This window comes from Acinonyx jubatus, chromosome A1 (assembly GCF_027475565.1).
Source record: "Acinonyx jubatus isolate Ajub_Pintada_27869175 chromosome A1, VMU_Ajub_asm_v1.0, whole genome shotgun sequence".
NCBI lineage: Eukaryota > Metazoa > Chordata > Mammalia > Carnivora > Felidae > Acinonyx > Acinonyx jubatus.
In genome coordinates this window covers 114,162,923-114,187,058 of record NC_069380.1, presented here as the reverse complement: position 1 = coordinate 114,187,058, position 24,136 = coordinate 114,162,923, and the positions used below count along the sequence as shown (strand labels likewise).

General features: G+C 38.9%; 3 protein-coding genes across 8 annotated transcripts in view; 1 reads left to right on the top strand and 2 right to left on the bottom strand.

The window, feature by feature from the left end:
* SLC23A1 (solute carrier family 23 member 1) overlaps nucleotides 1-7,667 on the top strand; it is a 16,517-nt gene extending 8,850 nt beyond the window's left edge. For 4 of the 5 annotated variants that reach the window (XM_027076571.2, XM_027076569.2, XM_027076567.2 and 1 more), the window contains 2 exons: nucleotides 774-1,037; nucleotides 5,797-7,667. In XM_027076571.2, coding sequence (XP_026932372.1) covers nucleotides 774-1,018 — 245 coding nt within the window. In that variant the 3' untranslated portion in view covers nucleotides 1,019-1,037; nucleotides 5,797-7,667. The remainder of the gene's footprint in view (nucleotides 1-773; nucleotides 1,038-5,796) is intronic. The other variant, XM_027076570.2, reaches the window with a different exon arrangement.
* Nucleotides 4,235-24,136, bottom strand: PAIP2 (poly(A) binding protein interacting protein 2). 2 transcript variants are annotated; one of them, XM_027076576.2, is made up of 4 exons: nucleotides 24,012-24,136; nucleotides 9,353-9,516; nucleotides 7,552-7,731; nucleotides 4,235-5,256 (listed from the first exon to the last, which is right to left on the bottom strand). In XM_027076576.2, exons 2-4 carry the CDS (start codon nucleotides 9,488-9,490, stop codon nucleotides 5,200-5,202), a joined length of 375 nt encoding a protein of 124 aa, XP_026932377.1. In that variant the 5' UTR covers nucleotides 9,491-9,516; nucleotides 24,012-24,136; the 3' UTR covers nucleotides 4,235-5,199. The 2 variants fall into 2 exon arrangements, with proteins under 2 accessions (XP_026932377.1, XP_014919655.1); XM_015064169.3 differs by lacking the exon at nucleotides 24,012-24,136 and adding an exon at nucleotides 23,714-23,869.
* On the bottom strand, nucleotides 9,900-14,886 carry LOC106967867 (protein BEX5-like). Its single transcript, XM_053221805.1, has one exon. It carries the CDS (start codon nucleotides 11,192-11,194, stop codon nucleotides 10,853-10,855), a length of 342 nt encoding a protein of 113 aa, XP_053077780.1. The 5' UTR covers nucleotides 11,195-14,886; the 3' UTR covers nucleotides 9,900-10,852.

The following is a 24,136-nucleotide window of genomic DNA, read 5'->3' as shown; positions in this document are numbered from 1 at the left end:
TTTCTTTCCCCATCCACAGCAGAAACTAAGAGGGGTAATTTAGTTCAAGAAATGCTAGTGGGGCTAGTGGAAGTCTCTTTCTACTCACACTGTATCAGTCTTCTCTAACCTCAGTTCTCTTGTAAAAACCTCAGAGATCTCACGCACTGCTTTCCTGCCTCTTGAGGAAATACTCCCGTAGATGTAAATAATCTTTTATGTATCCATACTACCAACAAAGATTTTACTTAGTAGCTTGACTTTCTGAGGTTTGTATTATAAAAGCAAGTGTATTTTCTAAATATGGAATCATAATATTGAATATTAATAATGATTATAGTGTTTGTGAATATCCCTGCTTGGCCCCAAAGCGGGTCTGGGCACTATCTGGTCCCCATCAGCTTAGCACACACTAGCTCCACACTAGAGATGTAAACTGACCATTACTTAACCGTTCTGCCTGTTTCTTCATCATATAAATTTGTATAATAGTACCTGTATACTTCCCACAGGAATGTTTTGGAGAAATGAGATAAAGAAATGAAAGCACTTAGCACAGAGCCTGGTACACTATAGATACACAATAAATACTAAGTATAACCAGTACCTTTTAGGGTTTCCTCGAGCTCTTGCCAACTTAGGAGTTGAGAATTGTGGATTCAGTAACTTTTCAGTCCCAGAAAATAATTGAGAATGAAGACCATGGATTCCAGAAGTCTGCCTTAGGACTAGGTTATGGGAAGGGGAGGTAGTGGAGTGTTGCTGGCCCTGGTAATTTCTCTGTCCTCTTCCAGGGAGCCCAGAGGAACGAGGTCTAATACAGTGGAAAGCTGGGGCCCATGCCAACAGTGAGATGTCTACCAGCCTCAAGAGCTATGACTTCCCCATTGGGATGAGCATGGTAAAGAGGATTGCCTTTCTGAAATACATTCCTATCTGCCCAGTCTTCAGAGGATTTTCAAGGTCAAAAGCCCAGCATCCAGTTCCAGAAGACACTCCAGATAATATACATACTGGGTCTGCGTGCACCAAAGTCTGAAAAATTACTTCTAGGAAAGGTAGGATGTGTTAGATGGTCTTTTGTGGGAGGGTTGAAAAATCATATTCTTATGCTTTAACCAAAGAAAAACAAAACTACTCAATTTCCAATTTTGTGACCTATTTCACAGTCTTTAAGGGGAAAGTAGATGGGTACAAAGTGAAAATATGGATTCTGAATGGAATTCCTTAGTTATTTCATAATGAGAGTAGAACTTCCCAACTGATGTGGGTCACTAAGAAGTTACAAGTATGCTGACACACTGACCCCTTCAGCGGTCTGAGTATCTAGGCAGGAAATGGGTCAACTGCAGCCCATGAACCATAAACTCTAGCCACAGATAGCCCCATCCTTGCACTCCAGTATGCTAAAAAAAAATAATACTTTATGACATGGAACAGGTTGAGAAATACTGACAATGCACAAGAACACGAAAAATCCTCAGGGGCACCTGGATGGTTCAGTGGTTAAGCGTCTGATTCTTGATCTCAGCTCAGGTCATGATCTCAGGGTTGCAAGTTCAAGCCCTCCGTTGGGCTCCTCTCATATATGCTGCCTTGTTTCAATAATGATCATAAAATAAGAACCCCAAAATCAAAACAGGATGATTTCAATTACCTTAAAACTATGACACACAGGTCCTAATGGGGTGATCTGTCCAAAGGGCTTCAAAATGGAATAGCTGATGCTCTGAAACTTTCCATCTCTACCTGTAATGCAGACGTCTGATTCCAGTTAAACAGCTAAGTAGTTTTAATGTGTAGTTTCCCTGACAAGAAAAGTTCCAAAAGGAGCTAGAGTGTATTATGCTAAGTAAGTCAGAGAAAGACAAATACCATACGATTTCACTTATATGTGGGAGAAACAAAACATGAACATATGGGAGGAGGAGAGAAAGACAGAGGGAAACAAACCATAAGAGACTCTTAACAATAGAGAATAAACTGAGGATTGATAGAGGGAGGTGGGTGATGTGTGTTAAGGAGGGTACTTATTAGGATGGGCACTGGGTGTTGTATATTAGTGATGAATCACTGAATTCTACTCCTGAAACCAATATTGCACTGTATGTTAAGTAGCATTTAACTAAAATTTGAAAAAAAAAAAGTTCCAACAAAATTAGAATACTCTAGGGATGCCTGGGTGGCTATTTGGTTAAATATCTGACTTTGGCTCAGGTCATGATCTCGAGGCTGGTGGGGTCGAGCCCCACCTCAGGCTCTGTGCTGATAGCTCAGAGCCTGGAGCCTGCTTTGGATTCCGTGTCTCCCTCTCTCTCTCTCTCTCAAAAATAAACATTTTAAAAAATTAGAATACTCTTTTAATAGTAATAATAACAATCACTTAAACAGAACTTTCTATGTGCTGAGGACTATCTTAAGTGCTTGATGTGTATTAACGAATCACACAATCCTAAGATAGATACTGTTATTACTACTGTTTTAAGAAATTTTTTTTGTACTCCTTTACACCCATTGTGGGGCTCAAACTCACAACCCTGAGATCAAGAGTCACATGCTTTTCTGACTGAGCCAGCCATATGCCCCATTATTTCTACCATTTTAAAGAGGTGGAAACTAAGGCATAGAAAAGCGACTTGTCCATGATCAATGGATTCACATCTAGGAAGTCTGGCTAGTCTTTGCTTTTTTTTTTTTTTTTTTAGTAATTTTAGTAACTGTGGGGCGCCTGGGTGGCTCAGTCAGTTAAGCGTCCGACTTCGTCTCAGGTCATGATCTCACAGTTCATGGGTTCGAGCCCCACGTTGGGCTCTGTGTACTGACAGCTCAGAGCCTGGAGCCTGCTTCAGATTCTGTGTTTCCTTCTCTCTCTGCTTCTCCCCTGCTCATGCTCTGTCTCTCTGTCAAAACTAAAGATTAAAAAAAATTTTTTTTTAATTTTAATAACTGAACTTCTATTTTTTTTAATGTTTATTTATTTTTGAGAAAGAGAGAGAAAGAGAAGAGCATGAGCAGGGGAAGAAGGGTGCCCCATAGTCTTTGCTCTTTATCATTAGCTTACATCATTACTGGAGTTTATAATCTCCAGTTATACTGCACTATAATTTGGCATTATGTAGAAGTGAACTCATCTGCCCCTGTCTAAGCTTAGAGAAAAAAGGATCTGTAAGCTTCATACATTTGGCAGCCAGCTGTGCCACTTGTGGTACTTAGCTATTAAGAGACATAGGGGACTGGCTGTATCAAAGCTCCAAAAAGAAAGAGAGCCAAGTAGAATCATTTCTGCTTCAGAGTTTCTTAAAAATCCACTTGTTTTGGGGTGCCTTGCTGGCTCAGTCAGTAGAGCATCTGACTCTTGGGGGCATGAGTTCAAGCCCCATGTTGGGTGTAGAGATTATTTTTTGTTTTTAAAGTAAGTTCTGCACCCAATGTGGAGCCTGAACTCATAACCCTGAGATCAAGAGTTGTATGCTCTACCAACTGAGCCAGCCAGGTGCTTGAGATTACAAAAAAACCACAAACCACAAAAAAACAACAACCTACTTGTTTATTGTCTTTTAAGGTAGCTATTAAAAAACACTGGGGCATTTGGACACACCAAAGGATCCCCCACAAAGAATGTGAACCAGACTGACTATATGGCCTTCTCAATTCTGAGCCCAACAAACTCAAGAAAAGCATAACTGAGTAGGGCCATAAGGTAGAATTATATGTAGAACCAGGGAATTGCTAGTTGGTTGACAGCCTGTCCCAAGATAATGATTATCCCAAAATAAAGTACTTCACCCCAGGAACAAACTCCTTTAATACTTCACCTCAGGAACAAACATATAAATAAGTTTGTGAGGGGAAAACAGGGATGGTCCAGGTGAACCAAAATAGCATACGAGTCCAATCAGAACAGCAACGGCTTGTGAAGGGCAGAAGCCAATGGAGATTATACTAGAGTAAGGTTACCATTACACTGGTTAGCCAAAAACCTTCTTAAGGTGGACATCCATAACTGCCCTGACACTGACTGCAGCCTGAGGTAATCACAGTGGCTTACAGAAGGGGAGATCAGGTTTGTTTTACTGCTACATTTTGGACAGATACATGCGTAATGACACACTTGACACTATGGAATTTAATAAAGCCTGCTCTCTTAGCAATTCTTGCCAGTAGGGTTGTCCTGAAGTACTGAACCCACAATATAGTGAGTATCAATCACCACAGGAGAGTCTGCACTCAAGCACCAATAAACACAACCATCAGCTCAGTTCTACTATTATTTATTTTTTTAAATATTTTTGAAAAAATATAATTTTTTTACAATATTTTCAACTTAAACACTATTCACACTGAACACGTATGGCAGCTTAACCTACCCAAGTATGAAGTTTAAGAAGCCAAAACTGTTCTAGCTTTGTTAAAAGAAAAGTTGTGCTGCAGACCATTGTAGTGATGGTTAACAAAGCAAGGAAAAGCACCACTCAAATCATGTTACAATTTCTTTGTTCAATTGGATTATGGTGGGTCAAATGTTGCACTTCACATAGGCATGGCTATGATGCAGTGACACCTGAGAAGATGCAATACTTCCTCAGATCTAATACTAGAAGGATTCACATTTTTTACGTGATAACATACCATAAAAGCCAGGGTTAGTTCTCATCATGAGCATTACCTTATAACCTCAGTAACCAAAGACTTACTTGTCTATAATGAATTGTTTCAAATTAATTAACAAGGCCTTCTTCAGAAAAAGGAAATTCTTCTTGATAGTGACAAATGCAAATTTAGTAAGTAATTTCTCTGAACTGAGAAATTTGCCTAACAACTTGAACTTAAATTTACTCGTTAAAAAAAAAAAAAGTTTGGACATTAACAACGGTTAGCTAACGCTCAGGGACCAGTTTAGCCTCAAAAAAGGCAATTCACGAAGATTTAGAGGTCATTTTAATTTGGCGCTTTGTTACATCTTGACTGGTGCTTCTTTCCTCGCTGTCTTCACATCAAGCCATGGGGCCAATTCTATTTTCAGTAAATGTTTGACAGCTTATTACTTAATAACAGTCTCAGCACTTTTATTAAGCATGCAAGACTAACAAAACTTTGGCAATGCATAAGTGTAACACAGTGACAAGAGAGAGCTTTTACAATTAAGTCTTCTAATACTGCCTTCACAGTGTGGAAATTGTGCTACATCCACCAAAAGAGGGCCCCGTCTACTCAAATATTTTAGTACTTCACCCCAGGAACAAACTCCTTTGCATTTGGATTCAGATTGCTCTTGACCTGGAAAATAAGTACATAAAAAATCAAGTTCATTAACAGATGGCTTCAGACACTCAAAAGCATTCAGCCCAGATCCACATGCAAAAATATCTTCCAAAAAACGTAAGACAAAAGAACTCAGATTGTACAGTTAAACTTAACCCAAAAAATCTTATCTATAGAAGGGAAAGAAGGAACCAGAAGTAAACTATATATATTATGTATGTATATTAGGTATGTGTATATATATATATACGCATACATAATATATGAAAACTTATAGCCTTCTAAAGAGAAAGTAAAAATTGAAATTAAATTTGCTTAAGTGTAATCAGAAACCCACTATCTACACACAAACTAAAAAGGTGTCACTGAATAAGGAATTCTGTTCATTTAACTATATTTGATTTTAACAGTTTCATACTATGCAAAAATATTAAACAAGTATTGAAATGATGATTAAAGTGGATTGGGGAATTGTTTATGGATTAATTTTGCTTATGATCCTCATTGAAAATATAGAGTTGTCTTTCTAAAACTGCTGTATTCTAATTACTACAGGAAGCAAGGTTTGTAAAAGGAAAAGAAAACTACATGGGGAATGAGAAGACCCTAAGATGGAATTCCAGCTCTGCTCTAAACTAACTTCCTATGAAAGCCTGGATAAGTCACTCTCTTTGGAACCCTATTTCTGCATCAGTTAGAGGAAGAATGGGCCAAAGTCTTTAAGAGCCAGTATTCTAGATCTCTAAATCTTGACTTTCCTAAGCAAACATGTCAGACATTCCACAATAGGTGGAAATCTGCCTCCACCATAGTTGATAAAGATGAAAAGAAATCAAAATGTATTACAGAGCCTGAAATGTCAGAATACTGGTAGGCTTTTAGATTGAATATGATCCCCCTATGCCACTTACTTCATGACCAAAGTATATTAAATAACATCTTGAAGCAACAATTTAATATTAATTTTATAATTTATACACAGCCATTTCCTTGGACAGGACATACTCTCACTTCTCTCAAAGGAAATCTATCTAAACTTTAAAAGTGTGAAGTTTAAATTAAAAAAAGCATTGCACATTCAAGAACAATCTCAAATAGACCAAGAAGAACAAGCCAGTTTCTAGACAATGAAATTGTATTGGGTCCAGATTAAAGTTATACATTATGACCAGCAAAGGACTTCACTCATCAGAGCAACCAGGATTATTTGTGGAATGACTAATGTAGTCATAAGCAAGCATATCACAACAGACTATTGAGATCACACATCTGCTCAACTGGGTTGTCATTTACTACAACAAATCTGTACTACAATGTAAATTTCAGTGTTCTCCATACAGCCCTTTAGAAGAATGGTTCCCAAATGCCTGATGGGGCAGGCTGGCAGTATGCCCTAGGAGTGTTTTTTATGCCTAGACAACTGGTTTGCAAGTCTGGGATCTAGCTAAGGGACTTATTTTTGGTTTTAATCCTTCACAGGTAATGAGGATATATCGCCAGGTTAGGAAATCAATGCACAGTGAACAAAAAATAACTGCAAAAAATATTTGTGAGTCTAGGAGTAAATCCCAGAGAACTATATTGTAAAAGCAAGTAGAGACTGTCAATATGGACAGAAAGGTCACCATTATGACTTTAGATCATTTTATCTTAATTTTAGCAAACGATTCATCACGTTCTATTCTAGCACTGATGCCTATTTATCTTAATTCCTGAAAAAATTTACTGCAAATGTACCTACCGTCCCCAGCAACGAGACATAGAGAGTAGGTAAAAATGTAAATAGGTTTTTGTTCCTTTTCTGCCAAAAGCTTGTAAAAGTCCATATTAAATCCCAGTTCCAAATGGAGTTAGGGTAACTCAATGAAAATCTTGGGGCAGGAAAAAAAAAAATCTCCAAATTTTCACCTTTCAGATAAAAATGTGCAAATTTCGCCAAATGTTTAAGAAAAAATTAATGAGCAAAACTTCTTCATCAAGCTACTTTTGTATAGGCAAGTCACATGGACATACCATATACTTCTTTTGGATTGAAGCTTTAAGATATTTACATATCCTAGGGTAATATAGTTATCAAAACTAAAAGTAGTGGCAAGAAGTCTGTTAGCAGTCTCAGACTAGCTCCAGAGTGTTGCCAGAAGTCACTCTAAGTCATAAGTGAGACTGAGAGGCCCCTGCTTCCATAGAAAGAAGCAGTACAATTTCTGAAGGGGAAGAAATGTAGAACTCTTGTTAAACAGATACTGCTGGCTTTTCCACTTAAGGGAAAGATGAGCTAGTTTTTTAAAAAGATGAAAAATAACTTTTTACCACAAGATCTTCCAGGGAAGAGCCATCACTGATAACAAGGTCATTAAATTGGTCTTGGATTTGGTCCATAGTTTGTGGGAGATCTCGAGCTGGAATAAACCACTCATGTTCCTCTTCTTCTTCCAGCATTTCTTGGAAACAGCGTTCAATAAATTCTTCTTCCCATAACTCCTCTTCTATCTGGATTTATAATAAATAAAGCATCACTGATAGCACACTTGGTAATGTGTCACTAGGAATGTGTCACTAGGAATGATTTAAAATATCCTGAATTAAGGCATTTAAGGTGTGCCTGGGTGGCTCAGTTGGCTGAGCATCCAACTCTTGATTTTGGCTCAGGTCATGATCCCAGGGTTGTAGGATTGAGCTCTCTGCACTGGGCTCCGTGCTGGACGTGGAGCCTGCTTAGGTTAGGATTCTCTCTCTTCCTCTGCCCCTCACCAGCTCATGTGCATGCCTCCTCTCTCAAAAAAAACAAAAAAAACCAAACAAACAAAGAAAAAAAACAGAAACAAAAAAAAAAGCAATTTAAAGCATTTAAAAACACACTATTTTAACCTTCTTCTCTGCTCCTGTGCCAAGAAAAAAAAATGTTTACTGTAAGACTAGGGAGGATCTGTTTAAGGTTTTGCTGTCTTTATGTGTAGTAGCAGAAAGTGGGGAAGTATTAAATAAAGGAGTGCTTTCATTGAGGAATGCCTATTGGAATTACCTGTGATACTTTACAACTGCGAAAACCCTAAACCCAACCAAAAATGACTAAAATTCTGTACAGGGTAGGGTCAAGGCATGGGTAATTAAAAACAAATCCAAACTAACAAAAACAGCCCAAATGATTCTCACTGAATTAAGACTACACTGTTTTACTCCAGAATATCCATTACTGGATATGGTGAAATCCAGCTGACTACTGATTACCAAAGCCATGATCAGGGAGGAACTAGACAAAACATGGGAACAGATGCCAGAAATATGGAAACAAAAGACAACATTCATCAATGTCTGAGCATTCTCTAAAGAGAACAGTGGTGGCAGATTTTCAGGCTCATCAGATTGAGAACCTCAGGTGAAACACAACACAATTCTGTACCCCAGTAGCTAGGACTATCTCCTCCTGCTTTCTACTCTTTTAACAGCAATCTGATTGGTGCATGGCAATGGATTCCAAACCTAACTGTACACTGGAACCAACTTTATTTTTTTAAGTTTTATTTTCAAGTAGTCTCTACACCCAATATGGGGCTCAAACTCACAACCCTGAGATCAAGAGTCGCATGATCCACCAAATAAACCATCTAGTTGCACCCCATCTTGGAGCTTTTAAAAAACAAGTTTCGGGGCGCCTGGGTGGCTCAGTCGGTTAAGCGTCCGACTTCAGCTCAGGTCACGATCTCAGGGTCTGCGAGTTCGAGCCCCGCGTCGGGCTCTGGGCTGATGGCTCAGAGCCTGGAGCCTGCTTCTGATTCTGTGCCTCCCTCTCTCTCTGCCCCTCCCCCGTTCATGCTCTGTCTCTCTCTGCCTAAAAAATAAATAAACGTTAAAAAAAAAAAAAAGTTTCCTAGGCTCTACCCTAGTCCTCCTGAATAAGAATATCTGGGGTGGAATGCTGAAAAAAACTCCCTAAATTATTTCAGTGAGCAGATAAACCTGGTAGTAATCAGCATCCAAATAAAAGAGGAGTAGTGGCACATTAATTCATATATTTCATATATAAGGGACGAAATAAAACACGCTTCAGGGTCAAGTACTGAGGGCTGTTATGGGCTACAAAAGAGAGAGTATGTTTGTACATAAAACTAACTTGTCTGTTGAATTCCTCTTCATTTTCCATCCACATGTACTCTGCAAATGGATTGTCATCTTCATGAGAATGACCATTAATAATCACATCTTCATTGATGATGCTTGGGCTAGTACTGCTGCGACTTGGATCTTTCATGGTTGGCGTTAGTTGTCGTTTTTAACCTTAAAAGAAAAACAATAGTTAATTGTGTTAGTCATTCTTTCGGTTCTTAGTGAGCAGCTATTATCTCCAGGAATCGTGGTTAGGTATTACATGCACATGATGTATTAAGGCACATGATAAACCAAGCAATTGGAAAGTTTAATTTTTTTTTTTTCTCAAATGATCTCAATATTTAAGAAAGTGCTGAGAATAGCCTAGATTCATCTAGTGCTTTCTGGTAACAGCAAATGACAGTAATCAACAGCTTGAACGTAATTCCCAAATCAACCAATTTTTTAAATACTGGATATCTCTTGCTTTATAAAACAAGCATGGTCTGGAAGATCTAAATCAAGTCACTTTATGAAAAGCAAATTCTACTTTTAACAGGTGATATTAAAAAGCTCAGAGATTGCAAATGAAAACAGACTTTTAATAACCTCTTAGTTCCTCAGTCCCAAGGTAAAGAATGCTGTGGATCTCTAGACTTCATACCACACTCTCTATTTGCTTTGTATCTCTGGGTCCATGTCGAATTTCTCCATGTCTGGATCTGTCCACTGTACAATGATTTTCAAGCCAAGTAATCTCATATATATGTGTGTGTGTGTGTGTGTGTGTGTGTATATATATATGCGTGCTATTCTTCTTCTTCTTTTTTTTTTTTTTTTTTAGAAAGAGAGCACAAGCTGGGGAGAGGGGCAGAGAGAGAGGAAGAGAGAGAATCTTAAGCAAGGGGCTCAATCCCATGACCTGGGACCATGACCTGAGCTGAAACCAAGAGATGAACTCTCAACTGACAGAGCCACCCAGGTGCATCTATTTTTAAAGTTTGTTTAGAGAGAGAGAGAGAGAGAGAGAGAGAGAGAGAGAGGTAATGAATGAATCCCAAGCAGGTTCCACACTCCGTGCTGAGCCCAACTTTGGGCTCAATCTCACAACTGTCAACAGCTGGATGGTTAAGTGACTGAGCCACCCAGGTGCCCCAATATGCATGCTTTTAAATGAGAGAGTTTATCTACAGACTGCTTTTTAAACTGCTTTACTACCTTCACAGTATGTAATAAACTTTTCCATGCAAATTTCTGAAACTCCCCTGCTGACAGAAAAACTTCCAGACTAACTCAAAATGAAATATCCAAACAGAAAAACGACAGCCCGCTTCAGATCCTCTGTTCCCCCTCTCTCTGCCCCTCCCGTTTTCTCTTTCCAAAACAAAACAAAAACAACTTTATTAAAAAAAAAAAAAAAGAAAGAAAGAAATATGACAGAACACCAAATTCACAGCAAAGGGTACATCAAGAAAACGTTACTTTGGGAAGCAGGAGGTTTTATTATTAATATTAACCTCAGCATTCAAGGCATAAGATAAAACTCATCACGATAGTCAGGATGAGGGGGATGTCCTATAAGAATGTGCAAACTGTACCTCAAATGAAGCTCCCTAATTTTCCTCCTTATCTCTCTCATCTCCTCCATGAACCGTTCCATATCATCAGCAACTCCATCTATCATATCAAGGTTACTGACAAGCCTATTGGGCATATCCTGTCTAACATCATGGGCAGGTGAGGCCCAACCTGTTCTACTATTTCCTCCAAGCTCCTGGCCTTCACCACTTCCCAAAGGATGGGCTTCTTCTGCATTCTGCACTGCAGCCTGCTTTTCTCCTTTGCTTTCCTGGGAGACCTTTTCCATGTTGAGATTTCTTTTCCTGCTTCCCCTTCCTACAGGGATCAGAAGCAGTCTTCCTCTCTTAGCCTTGAAATTTGCTGCACCAATGGACCTAAAGACCTGTTATGGATAAGTCAGCTTCTATGACTTCTTCCTTCCCAGGGCTATAGACTCACCCACCTTCAAAGCAACAGCAAGCAGGTGCACAGCCACAAAGGACTACCAGACTCCAACTAGTTCAAGCATCTAATCTCTTTCTATGTGAGTAAAAACACAACAATATCTAATACAGTAGACTGGGTTTCTTATATACTATTCATTAAATGATAACATGATCTAAACCAGCTGATACACTGCTGGCTAAAAGTGTAAAACTTAAGGGTCAGATTCTACAATATTCTACCAATTCATTAAGTATGAAATTGCTAAAAATGAGTTTACATGAGTCACTTGTACATAAATTCAAACAGCAGCGTGACCTGTGCCAAAGAAAGAAATCAGCATACCTAATATGAGAATAGAGTTTAAAAAACTTCAGGTGTTCTTACTCCAGTTATAATCAAGAAAAACGCTAAAAACTAAAACATCCTACCACAAATAGTTTTTTCCTTGGGTAAGGTTCAGGGAGCACTTGCTCTATATGTATTGCCAGTCCTAATTCATTATTTTTTTAAAACTTTTTTATCAAAGATATTCATTCTCTGTTTTCTGTCCTGTCTGCTTTTATAGTGCCTTCTATTATTTTCATTCTACCCACACCTTAGCACATAAATCTCAGTCTGTCTCTGCTTCTTTCACATGTATACAATAATAAATAACTAGGGCAGCAGTTCTTAGTAACTTATATTTGAGGACCTCTTAACAAATACAGATGTCACTACCATGATGCTACTGTCAGTAGTATTCAGTATTTCAGAAAATACCTGTGTGTTTCAGGATATAAACACCCCAGCCCCAGCTTAAGAGACTAAATTCACATTATATGAATAGTAGGAGTTTTCATTATACATACGTACTCTTAAGGTTAAGTCCATAAAAGGAATCTAAGAAAGGGGCACCTGGCTAGTTTAGTCAGTAAAGCATGTGACTCTTGATCTCGGGGTTGTGAGTTTGAGCCCCACACTGGGCTGTCTGTTGTCAGCGCAAAGCCTGCTTTGGATCCTCTGTCACCCCCTCTATTGACCTCTCCCCGACTTGCATGCATGTGCTCTCAAAAAAATAGCAAAACAAGGGCACCTGGGTGGCACAGTCGGTTAAGCGTCCAACTTCGGCTCAGGTCATGATCTCACAATCTTGTGAGTTCAAGCCCCGCACTGGGCTCTGTGCTGACAGCTTAGAGCCTCAAGCCTGCTTCTGATTCTAGGTCTTCCTCTCTTTCTGCCCCTCTCCTGCTTGTGCTCTCTCTCTCTCTCTCAAAAATAAACATTAAAAAAATAAAATGTCTCTTTAAAAAAAATTAAATAAATATGCCTCTGTAATCAAATTATATCTACATGTAAAGGCAATCTATTTTTTTTTTTAAGTCCATTCAATTTATGAGCACAAGCTTATGTAAACCATGAAAAATGTGCTCAGGAAATTCTATAGTCTGAGAATCCCAAAGGACTCCCCTCTCTCTTTGATGCCTACCAGTAAACAAAGAAAGTATCAACAGTGCTTAGCAAAAAGGGCCCAATCCCTGTATTTGACAAGGCTCTAGGTCAGCTTTTTTGCTCATTATCACTTCATCAAACAAGCTGTGGCTTTGGCATAAATCCTAGAGAAAGAGTCCATAAAGGACTAAATAAAACTATTTTATTAAGCAATATTTGGGAAACAAATCATAACTGAAACCAAAAAGAACAAACTGGAGCCCAAACACTAATCTTGTATCTTAGACAGCTGAGGGAAGGAACAACTGCTGACCAAATTTCTGGCTACAGCCAGCCAGGTGAAAGCCAGAGGGGTAAGGATCATTTTCTTTCAGAATGTTGACAACTTACAATTATTGAACATAAGGTATTCTACTATAACGTGATGTATCAGATTTTAAATTTTTTTTCTATGACTTGTTCTTGACCCTTCTTGGACCACATTCTTCATACTGGATCCTCTGCATGTTCTGCTGTTTTTAAAAACTGGGTATAGGATGGGGTGCTTGGGTGGCTGAGTCGGTTGAGTGTCTAACTCCAGCTCAGGTCATGATCTCATGATTCGTGGGTTCGAGCCCCATGTTGGGCTCTGTGCTTACAACTTGGAGCCTGGAGTCTGTTTCAGATTCTGTGTCTCCCTCTCTCTCTCTGCCCCTCCCCAACTCACACTCTGTCTCTCTCTCAAAAAGTAAACATTAAAAAAAAACAAACCAACAACTGTATATAGGATCACCTAGTTGGCTCAGTTCATATAGCATGTGACTCTTAATCTTGGGGTCCTGAGTTCAAGCCCCATGCTAGGTATAGAGCTTATTAAAAAAAATTGGGGAGGGGGCACCTGGGTGGCACAGTCAGTTATATGTCTGACTTTGGCTCAGGTCATGAAACATAGTTTGTGAGTTCAAGCTCTGCATTGGGCTCTGTGCTGACAGCTCAGAGCCTGGAGTCTACTTCTGATTCTGTGTCTCCCTCTCTCTCTCTGGCCCTCCCCTGCTCATGCTCTTTCTCTCAAAAATAAATATTTTTTTAAAAGTTGGGTATATAGTCCAAATACCATAAAATTTATGATTTTATTTTTTTAATATGAAATTTATTGTCAAATTGGTTTCCATACAACACCCAGTGCTCATCCCAACAGGTGCCCTCCTCAATACCCATCACCTACCTGTCATCAACCCTCGGTTTGTTCTCAGTCTCTAAGTCTCTTAAGGTTTGCCTCCCTCCCTAACTTTTTTTTCTCCCGTTCCCTCCCCCATGGTCTTCTGTTAAGTTTCTCAGGATCCACATAAGAGTGAAAACAAATGGTATCTGTCTTGCTCTGTATGACTTATTTCACTTAGCATAACACTCTCCAGTTCCATCCATGTTACTACAAAAGGCCATATTTCATTCTTTCTCATTGCCACGTATTCCATTGTGTATATAAATTTATGATTCTAAAGTGTCGGATTGGCATTTGTTAAAAACAGTTAAAGGCAAATATAGCAGCCAAAGCCACCTAGGGCAAGGAAGAAGAGATGTGGCAAACAAAACACCAAGAAAAAAGCATGGGAGAAAAGATGGGTGAAGTAAATACTTTGGGCATAAGGGCTTTGAAAAGCTCCTGCATATTCTAGGGAACCAAGGCCCTGGGCAAGTCCAGTGCTGGGAGCATGCTCAGAAAAGACCTGAGGGGTGCCTGGATGGCTCAGTCAGTTAAGCGTCTGACTCTTGATTTCAGCTCAGGTCATGATCTCATGGTTCGTGATATAGAGCCCTATGTCAGGCTCTGTAGTGACAGCACGGAGTCTGCTTGGAATTATCTCTCTCCTCCTCTCTCTCTGCCCCTCCCGCAAGTACTCTCTCTCTCAAAATAAATAAATAAACATTAAAAAAAAACAAAAGACCTGTGAAGGCCCTATACTCTGGCTGACCTTCAGTATATGCACATAAAATGAGGGCTAAGAAAGCTGTAAACTGCTTGAGTGTTGAAGGTATGCCTCAACATAAACAAGAATCTACCTACAAAGACTGAATTTTTTTGTTCATAGGTATTTAAGAAACATTGTATTTAAAAAAAATTTTTTTAACATTTATTTATTTTTGAGAGAGAGAGGGAGGGAATGGAAGAGGGCAGAGACAAAGAGGGAGACACAGAATCCAAAGCAGGCTCCAGGCTCCAAGCTGTCAGCAAAGAGCCCGACGCAGGGCTCGAACTCACAAACCACAAGATCATGACCTGAGCCACAGTCATACATTTAACCGACTGTGCCACCCGGGCACCCAAAGAAAAATCTTTTAAAGATTTTTATTTTATTCTATTTTAAGCAATCTCTACACCCAACGTGGGGCTTGAATTCACAACTCCAAGATGAAGAGTTGCATGCTGTACAGACAGAGCCAGCCAGGGACCTCAGAAAAATCTCTTTTTAAATAACTATCTGACCACTAAGCTAAAAGGCTTCAACGGCCATACACATACAGAAAGAACTCAAACTTTTATAAAATTAGTTCAGAAAAATCACTAAACAGATCAATAACAAGCAGAACAAAAACCCTGCGGAAAGGAGAATCTGATTTTTAATGGCACTACATTATAATATTAATGTCCAGTTTTCAACGAAAATGAGGAGTCATGAAAAGAAGTAAGAAATATGGCCTATACACAGGAAAAAACAAACTTCCTTGAGGAAGCCTAGACATTGGACTTATAAGACTTTACATCAAGTACAAAATAACTAAAGGAAACCATAATAATGAGGTCTCATCAAATAGAGAGTATCAGGAGTGATGGGATGGCTCAGTCACTTAAGTGTCTGTTGGTTTTGGCTCAGGTCATGATCTCATAGTTTGTGGGTTTAAGCCCTATATCCGGCTCTGTGAAGACAGTGCAGCATCTGCTTGGGATTCTCCCTCTCTCTCTGCCAGTCCCCTGCTAGTGCTGTCTCTCTCAAAATAAATAAACAAACATTAAATAAAGGTGGGGGGTCACCTGGGTGGCTCAGTTGGTTAAATGTCTGACTCTTGATTTCAGCTTGAGTCGTGATCCTGCGGCCATGGTATCAAGCCCTGCATTGGGCTCTGCACTGAGCAAGAGCCTGCTTGGGAGTCTCTCTCTCTGTCCCTCTCTGCCCCTCCCCTGCTCATGTGCTCTGTCTCAAAATAAATAAACATGAAAAAAATAGAGAATATCAATATAGAAAAATTATTAAAAAGAAACCAAACGGAATTTCTGGAGTTGAAAAGTACAATAACTGAAATGAAAAATTTACCAAAAGATTACAACAGATTTGATCAAGGAGAAAAAAAATCAGCAAATTTAAAGATAAATCAATTGACATTAATGAGCTTTGGGAGGGAAGTAAAACAATGAAGAATAATGAACAGAACCTTAGAGACCAGTGGGCAACTATCATACAAATAATGGGACTCTCAGAAGAAGACAAGGGGCCAGAAAAAATATTTTAAGAAATAACGGCCTCTTGGGATGCCTGTCTGGCTCAGTCAGTGAAGCCTGGAACTCTTGGTCTCAGGGTTGTGGGTTTGAGCCTGCATTAAGTGTAGAGATTGATTAAAAATATATACATATATATATTTTTAAGAGAGAATAAGTAAGCAGGGGAAGAGGGGCAGGGGAAGAGGGGCAGAGGGAGAGAGAAAGAATCCCAAGCAGGCTCCATGCTCAGCACAGAGCCCAACGTGGGGCTTGATCCCATGACCCTGGGACCACAACCTGAGCTGAAATCAAGAAACAGACGACTGACTGAGCCACCCAGGTGCCCCTAAAAATAAAACCTTTAAAAAAAGAAAATAGTGACCCCAAACTCCTCACACTTGATAACAAATCTGTATGTATTACTCTACATATCCAAAAGCTCAACAAATTCCATGCAGTAAAACTCAAAATGATCCACAATTAAGACACATTATAATCAAATTACTGAAAGACAAAGAGAAGAGATTATCTGCAATACAAGTGTCTCTTTACATACAAGGAATCCTCAAACCAAGATTAACAGTTGATTTCACATTAGAAACCACAGAGGCCAGGAGTGCCTGGGTGGCTCAGTAGGTTAAGCATCTGACTCTTGATTTTGGCTCCAGTCAAGATCTCATGGTTCGTGAGTTTGAGCCTGTGTCAGGCTCCGCACTGGCAGTGAGGAGCCTGCCTGGGATTCTCTCTCTCAAAAATAAAATTAAAAAAAAAAAAAAAAAAGAAGAAAAGAAAAGATAAATATTTACAAACCAAGATACAAGAGTGTAGAATATCAAAGGGAATTTTTAAAAGACAAAAAACATTATTTTCAAAAAAGTGACAAGAAAAATCATATTCTCAGTAATAAAAAGCAAAAAACTAAACTGAAAGAAAACTGCTAGAATGCCAGACCCTGGCAGAAAACAGCTTACAAACATAAATGAACTAGAATATTTCCATTGTTATTATTCAGGAATAGTTTGAATAATAAGAATGATGGGATCCTGACATACGAATCTAAAGTTACATGGGCTCAGTGCTCTTAAAATATCTTTAACAACCTTTAATTTTGTTTTTCTCGTTATGATTAGTGTATTCAGGTTTTTTACCTCTTTGGTTAATTACAGTAATTTATATTTCATTAAAATTTCATTTTCTCCGCAATTTTAATTTTGTTATAAAATTGCAAAGAATGTAACTATTCTAACTTGTTTCATTACATATAATTTGATTATATGTTCCTTTTCCTCATTTAGAGATTTATCTTAGAAAAAAAACTCCAGGTTTGCAATGTGCATACCCGTGAGTCTAATAAACTCTTCCTATATATGTATTAAGAGGAAGATCTGTGCATTTCAAATGCACAGAATCTCTGAGAACATACAAAACAGAGAAGCAAATCATATCTGATAAGGAACTTGTATTTAGAATATATAAAGAACTATTACAACTCAATAAAAATGACACAATTTAAAAATGGGCAAACAGTTTTCCAAAGAACATACAAATATCAATAAATACATGAAAAAATACTCAAAATCATTAATCGTGGGGGAAATGCAAATCAAAATCACAATGGGATGCCACTTTACATTAGAATGGCTGTAATAAAAAAGATAAGTATTGGTGAAAACGTGGAGAAATTGGAACCTTCGTTTACTGCTGATGGGCATGTTAAAATGATGCAGCTGATTTGAAAAAGTCTAGCAGTTCCTCAAAAGATTAAACATGGAACCCGATATTTATACTAAGTATACATCCAAGAGAAATGAAAATATATGCCCTACACAAAACTTGTACACAAATTTCCGTATCAGTATTATTCATAAAAGCCAAAAAGTGAATAAAACCCAGTGGTCCACCAATTGATAAATACTATGTGGTATCTCCATACAACAGAATATTATTTGACAATAAAAAGAAATGAAATACTTGATACATGCTGTATCATGGATGAACACTGAAAACATTATGCTAAGTGAAAGAAGCCAGTCACAAAGCACTACATACTGTATGACACCTAAGGAGTATGAGGTTTCTTTCTGGGGTAACAAAAATGTTCTAAAATTGTGGTAATGGATGAACAACTCTCTGAATATCCTAAAAACAACTCTACTGTATACTTTAAATGAGTTACAGGCAGTGAATTATAGCTCAGTAAGAACTGTTAAGGGGCGCCTGGGTGGCTCAGTTGGTTAAGCATCCGACTTCAGCTCAGGTCATGATGTCACGGTCCATGAGTTCCAGCCCCATGTCAGGCTCTGTACTGACAACTCAGAGCCTGGATCCTGTTTCAGATTCTGTCTCCCTCTTTCTGCCCCTCCCCCACTTGCACTCTGTCTCTGTCTCTCAAAAATAAACAAACATTAAAGAAGAAAAAAAAAGAACTGTCAAAAAACAACACTCAATGCCTACAGAGATAACTGGGTGGGGAGAGACACTGTTACATTCATCCATTGAATTTTGAATGGATACCTATTAAAAATTCAATTTTAAGAAGCAAAGCCCCTACTTTAATTCATTTTTTCTACATATTTTTATTTTATCAATTTGTTTTTTCACTTTATTTTCCCTTCACTAAATTTCTACCAATTTGTTACTCTGATTTTTAAGTCGACAAACGTGTTTATTTTCAACCTTCCATTTAATAAATGATTTGTATCTATAAATTTTCCATGTATTTTGAATTTAGTTCTCATCAAGTTTAGGTATTTACAAATTATTTAATTTATAATGAGCCAGAGATTATTTCGAAGAATATTTTTACATTTCCAAATGGTTCTTTTGTTTACCCTTTGATGCCCTGATTTCTAGTTTGACTTCATCATGTTATAAAATGTAGCCAGTGAAGCACCTAGGTGGTTCAGTCAGTTAAGTCTGACTTAGCTCATGAGATCATGGTTAGTGGGTTCAAACCACAAATCAGGCTCTGTGCTGACAGTTCAGAGCCTGGAGCCTGCTTCAGATTCTGTGCCTCCCTCTGTCTCTCTGCTCCTCCCCTGCTTGTGTTCTCTCTCAAAAATAAATATTTTAAAATGCAGCTAGAAAAACCTTCACTTTTGGGGCTTATTATTGTTTTGTTTGCAGACAACTATGGTTTTTGCAAACCCCTTGGGTCTAAAGAGAGAAATGTATGACTTCTATTTCTAAGGTACAAAAAAATATGTATTTACATATCTACATTTATATCTAAATCTAAATATAGATACATAAATGGTCTTTTTTTTTTTTTTTACTTGATCTGTTAAATTCTGAAAGTGGTCTATTCAAGTCCTATACTCTAAGAGTTAGACTATTTGAACCAGTCTCAGAGATTTATCATTTTTGATAACTGAAGGTTGGTTTTATGTCTTCCATCATAATTTTTATATTTTTCTTATAGTTTCTCATATTGTATTCCTGTAGTGTTTATTTTCCTATTTTTAGGAATTCTGCATACCAGTGAGTGTAATAAACTCATATTTTAAAAAATATCAGATTTATTTTCTATGACTTACAAACTACTAAGGAATCTCAGTTGGTTTTCTCTCCCGTGTCTGAAATATAATTGAGATCAGTACTGTAAGTTTAAGGTGTAGAGCATGATAATGTGACTTACATCTATTGTGAAATTAAAATAGATTTACATAGATTCCTATTCATTAAAAACATGCTCTATACACCTCCAAACAATTCAAGACATTTAGAATGCTTTTCCTTGTTCAGGGTCTCCAACCCAATCCCTGCTCCCAGACAAGGAAAGAACCTTTAGAATGATTTTACTTATCCCATTTCCTTCCTCCCACTCCATCTCCTTTATTTTGTGGAAATAATTTAAGCAGTGTTAGTTCCATACTGTTTGGTTTTTCTTTAGGTATAGATCTTTTAGAATTTTTTAACCAAACACAATTAACATTATTGTCTATATTTTTACTAGATTATTATCATTGTTTCTTTTATTCACAATCTTCCCCTAACTTGACATCTTTAATGTTTCTTCAAAAGGTCATGCAAAAGTATTAATTTCTCAGCTGTTGCATGTCTCAAAATGTCTTTTGCTTTTCTATTTAAATAATATTAAATGGGACAGACTTAGACTTCTGTCTTTTCTATTATCTGCAAAGATTCCAGCTTTCATTGTGTTAGTTTTTCTTTTGCAAAGATCCTGCTCATGGGGCGTGTGGTGGCTTAGTTGGTTAAGCATCTGACTCTTGATTTCAGCTGAGCTCATGATTTCAGGGTTGTAGGATCAAGCCCTGCATCCAGCTCTGCGCTGAGGGTGGAGCCTGCTTGGGATTCTCTCCCTTTCTCTCTCAGCTCCTCCCCTGCTGTCACCCTCTCTCTCTAAAGAAATAAACATTAAAGTAAACAAATAAATATGGTTTCCAGCAATGTCCATTCTTTTATATTCTTTATGAAATTTTAAATTATAGAAATCTTTTGAGTTTTAGAAACTTCTCCCTAGTTTCATCTCTAAAGTATTCACATTAAAATTCAAATACAGTTCTCTCTTCTTTCCTTAATCTGACTCCACAGACACCTTTTCTTATTCCATTGGACTCTATTTTGAACAATTGTGACTCCTTAACCTTATTTGCATACACACACATTACTATAATTAGTTGTTTCTCCAGCAGTGAAAGAGGATAAAGAAACCTCTGCTTCTGCTTGTTTTCCACTCAAGTTTGTAAGCAGCTTTGAATTTTTTGTTTTAATGTTTGGCAGTATAATGATTAAAAGCAATGGCTCTGGAACCCAAGGGCAAGTTATTTAACCTTTCAGCGTCTCAGATTTCCCATCTATTAAATGGTAATAATAATAGTATCTATGCATAGAGCCTAGCACATAACAGTATTATCTATTTTGGGGCTTATTAAACATTTATAGCAATTAAAGGTTGTTAGAGCAAGGTATAAGGTAAAAAAAATCACATGTCCAAAAACCTGTAGGAGTGAAACAATGTGCCGGAAGGAGGACTATAATCGTAATCTTAACAAGGTATAACAAAGGTGATCTGGTGAGAGTAAGGATGGGTCAGCACTGCCTATCATCACTACTGGATAAAAGCTCAAAGAACATCAGAAACACCAGCCTTATTTATAAAAACTGACACAAAAAATAAGCAGAAGGAATTCAAACCTCTATATCCACACTATCGAATGTGGTGGGGCCAACAGCTATGTATGGCTAAATAAAAATAAATTAATTCAAACTCAATAAAATAAAAAATTTAGTTCTTTAGCTGCACTGCCACATTTCAAATGCTCAACAGACATGTGCTATTAGTACTTATTGGACAGCACTGCTCTAAACAGTAAGGAAATCTAGAACAACAAAAAAAAGACTGTTACTGGAACTGAAACTTAGGCTGTATCACATGCAAATTACTAATGTACCTATGCAAGAGGGTATAGCCTGGGCAACTTTAATCTTGCACTGGGTCCGAAACTAAGATACGCCACTAACAACCTACCAGATCCTGGGTATGTCACTAAACAGTAAAATGGTTAAGAGCACATAATCTCTGGACTACTTGGGTTTGAATTCCAGCTCTTACTAGCTGTGTACCCTGGACAAGTTAATTCACATCTCTCACTTGTTAGCTTTATTTTACAGTTGTACTTACCACCTAGGGAGGGTGAAGATTAAATACTTGTAAAAACACTTAGAACAATGCTTGGCATTACTAAGTGCTGTGGAAATATGTGCCTAATAAAATAATTTCTCAAACTTGTATTTCCTCAATTTCAAAACGGGCAAGATAAAACTTGCTCTGCCTTTTTCACAGGTTATAATAAAGTCTGTAAATTACAAAAATATGTAAAATCACAAAAGAAAGGGGGCTGAAGCCTTATTTTCTACCTTCTTTCACCTCCCACATTATCAATGAAATTGCTATGCTAACAGCATTTTATAAATGTTTACATTTTCTATTAAAAGTGGAGCATCACTCTCTACAGTCAGAAAGGGGGAAACCTGAACAAGGTGTACAGTGCCTACTGAAGGAAAAGCCTACGATAAACTTACTCTGTTCCAAAGAGGGTAGAGATCATCTACCCTAAGCAGTAATATACATTATTAAAAAACTCTCTAAGCTCCCAGGACTTTAAACATTACTTCCATTGCTTAACAACCATCCTTTAAAGAAAGAGATAAATAGGCAGTAATTTTTGTAAAGTTACCTATCTTTATTTATCGTAGACACTTATTTGTGAGAAAGAATTAAGTTTTGTACAAGTTCACAATTAACAAGCAGCATAAACAAGCTAATTTGCCCCAAATATCCTTTCACAAATTGGAATCAGAAGCACAAACCAGCAAACACTGGGAATCATATTTAAATCCTTACAGAAACCTTTTTCTTATTTATAAACGTAACTTGAAAATGCAAACCAACACCTGCTCAACTGCAATTTGTGAAAAACCATGCCACGAGACTACAAGATTAGCCAGCGCACGAAAATGGGAATTTGTCTTCTGTTGTAACGTCAAAAGCTGTCAGCTGTTAGACTTTTTCCCACGGCAAACTGAAAGCCAAATTCTTTCTAAAGTTTGTGGTTTCCATGAGGTGATGGGGCTGCAAAATCAGGGAGTGCAAGACAACAAAAGGAAGCAGAAAAGGCCTCTTTTTGAGTCACCAGAAAATACCACTGCCGGCTGCTTCAACAAATGTTTTGAAAAAACAAACTTCACCGCAAGCCATATAATTTTAGTGGCAGTGGGGAGTAAGCGTATAGTGGAAGAGAAATTAAAAAGGAGGACCGGAATCCAAGAATGTGATTAGACGGGCCGTTGAAGTTCATCTGGTTTCCAATACTCCGGAGCACGGATTCCAGCCCTTCTATCAGGAGCATGGGAAACAATATAACTAACAATAAGGAGTAAGGAAAGGTGAAGAAACGGGAGAAAGCGGATCCGAAAGGTACTGGCCAGTGGACGGTTGTAGAAAGCTCCCCTCGGACGCTCGCCAGCCCGCCAGTCCCTCCGCCCCTCTCTTCCCCAACCCCGGCAACGGGAGGAGCGCGCACGCGCAGCAAGTATGGGCCGCGCGTGGCGACGCGCAGGCGTAAACTGGGGAGAAACAATGAGCTTTGTTGCCGAAGCGGCAGTGGGGGGCAGGGGAAAAGGGTACCCGGGGGGAGGTGAAGAAAGTGGAGGGAGGAAGGGGGGGCCACGAGAAAGTGCTATCCCGGCAACCCTCGCGCGCTACCGAGGACCCGGATAGAGTGCTGCGAGATCCAAATCATAAATAATAATGACAATGAGAAAAAAAGCGACGGCCATTTCTCAAAGAAGAAAGAGTCTAAGTCGGTCCCAGCTCAGCCCTCAGATCCGACTGAAAGACGCAAGGAGTAAGGAAGCCATACAAGGCTTGGTGGCCAACAACCCAGGGGACCCTCAACCGTCGCCAAGGTGCTGTCCCTCGACAGCCGGGGACGCCGCACCCTTCTGGCCGCTCCGCCCGAGGGAACCCCTCACCCAGTGCACGGCAGCGGGGACGGCAGCCAACGAATCCGGTCGGCCTCCGCGGATCTCCACAGGCAGCGCCGCTCCCCCGCTCGACGCGCGCTTCGCCCGCCGCCTCCCTTCTCCAGTCCAAACAAACACCCCAGCCCGGAAGTGACTTCACTTCCGCCGCCGTCGGCTCCGCCCCCTCGTTCTGTCAACGCTGCTCTCTGAAGCCACTAGAGAGCGCGCGAGAGAACGAGCGACCCCAACGTTCCCTTCATATCCCAGGCTGCACACTTGTGCATGCGCAACGACCTCTTCTGCATACCTGGCACACGGGTATACTGGAAGTCGGGAAATCGTGTCGCATTCTTTCTGGGAGACTGGAGCTGGGCCGAGCCTGTGCCGGACACCCGTCTTTCAAGAATGTTGGCATGCAGTGAGTGGGGGAGC

Bases quoted from the DNA above. Each gene is read 5' to 3' on its own strand.
- PAIP2 (XM_027076576.2), bottom strand. From the start codon at position 9,490: ATGAAAGATCCAAGTCGCAGCAGTACTAGCCCAAGCATCATCAATGAA. The intron at 7,732-9,352 runs GTTAGTTTTATG...TTATAAATCCAG, and splicing joins AAGAGGAATTCAACAGACAA to ATAGAAGAGGAGTTATGGGA. The intron at 5,257-7,551 runs GTAAAAAGTTAT...CTTATTTTCCAG, and splicing joins CTTCCCTGGAAGATCTTGTG to GTCAAGAGCAATCTGAATCC.
- LOC106967867 (XM_053221805.1), bottom strand. From the start codon at position 11,194: ATGGAAAAGGTCTCCCAGGAAAGCAAAGGAGAAAAGCAGGCTGCAGTG.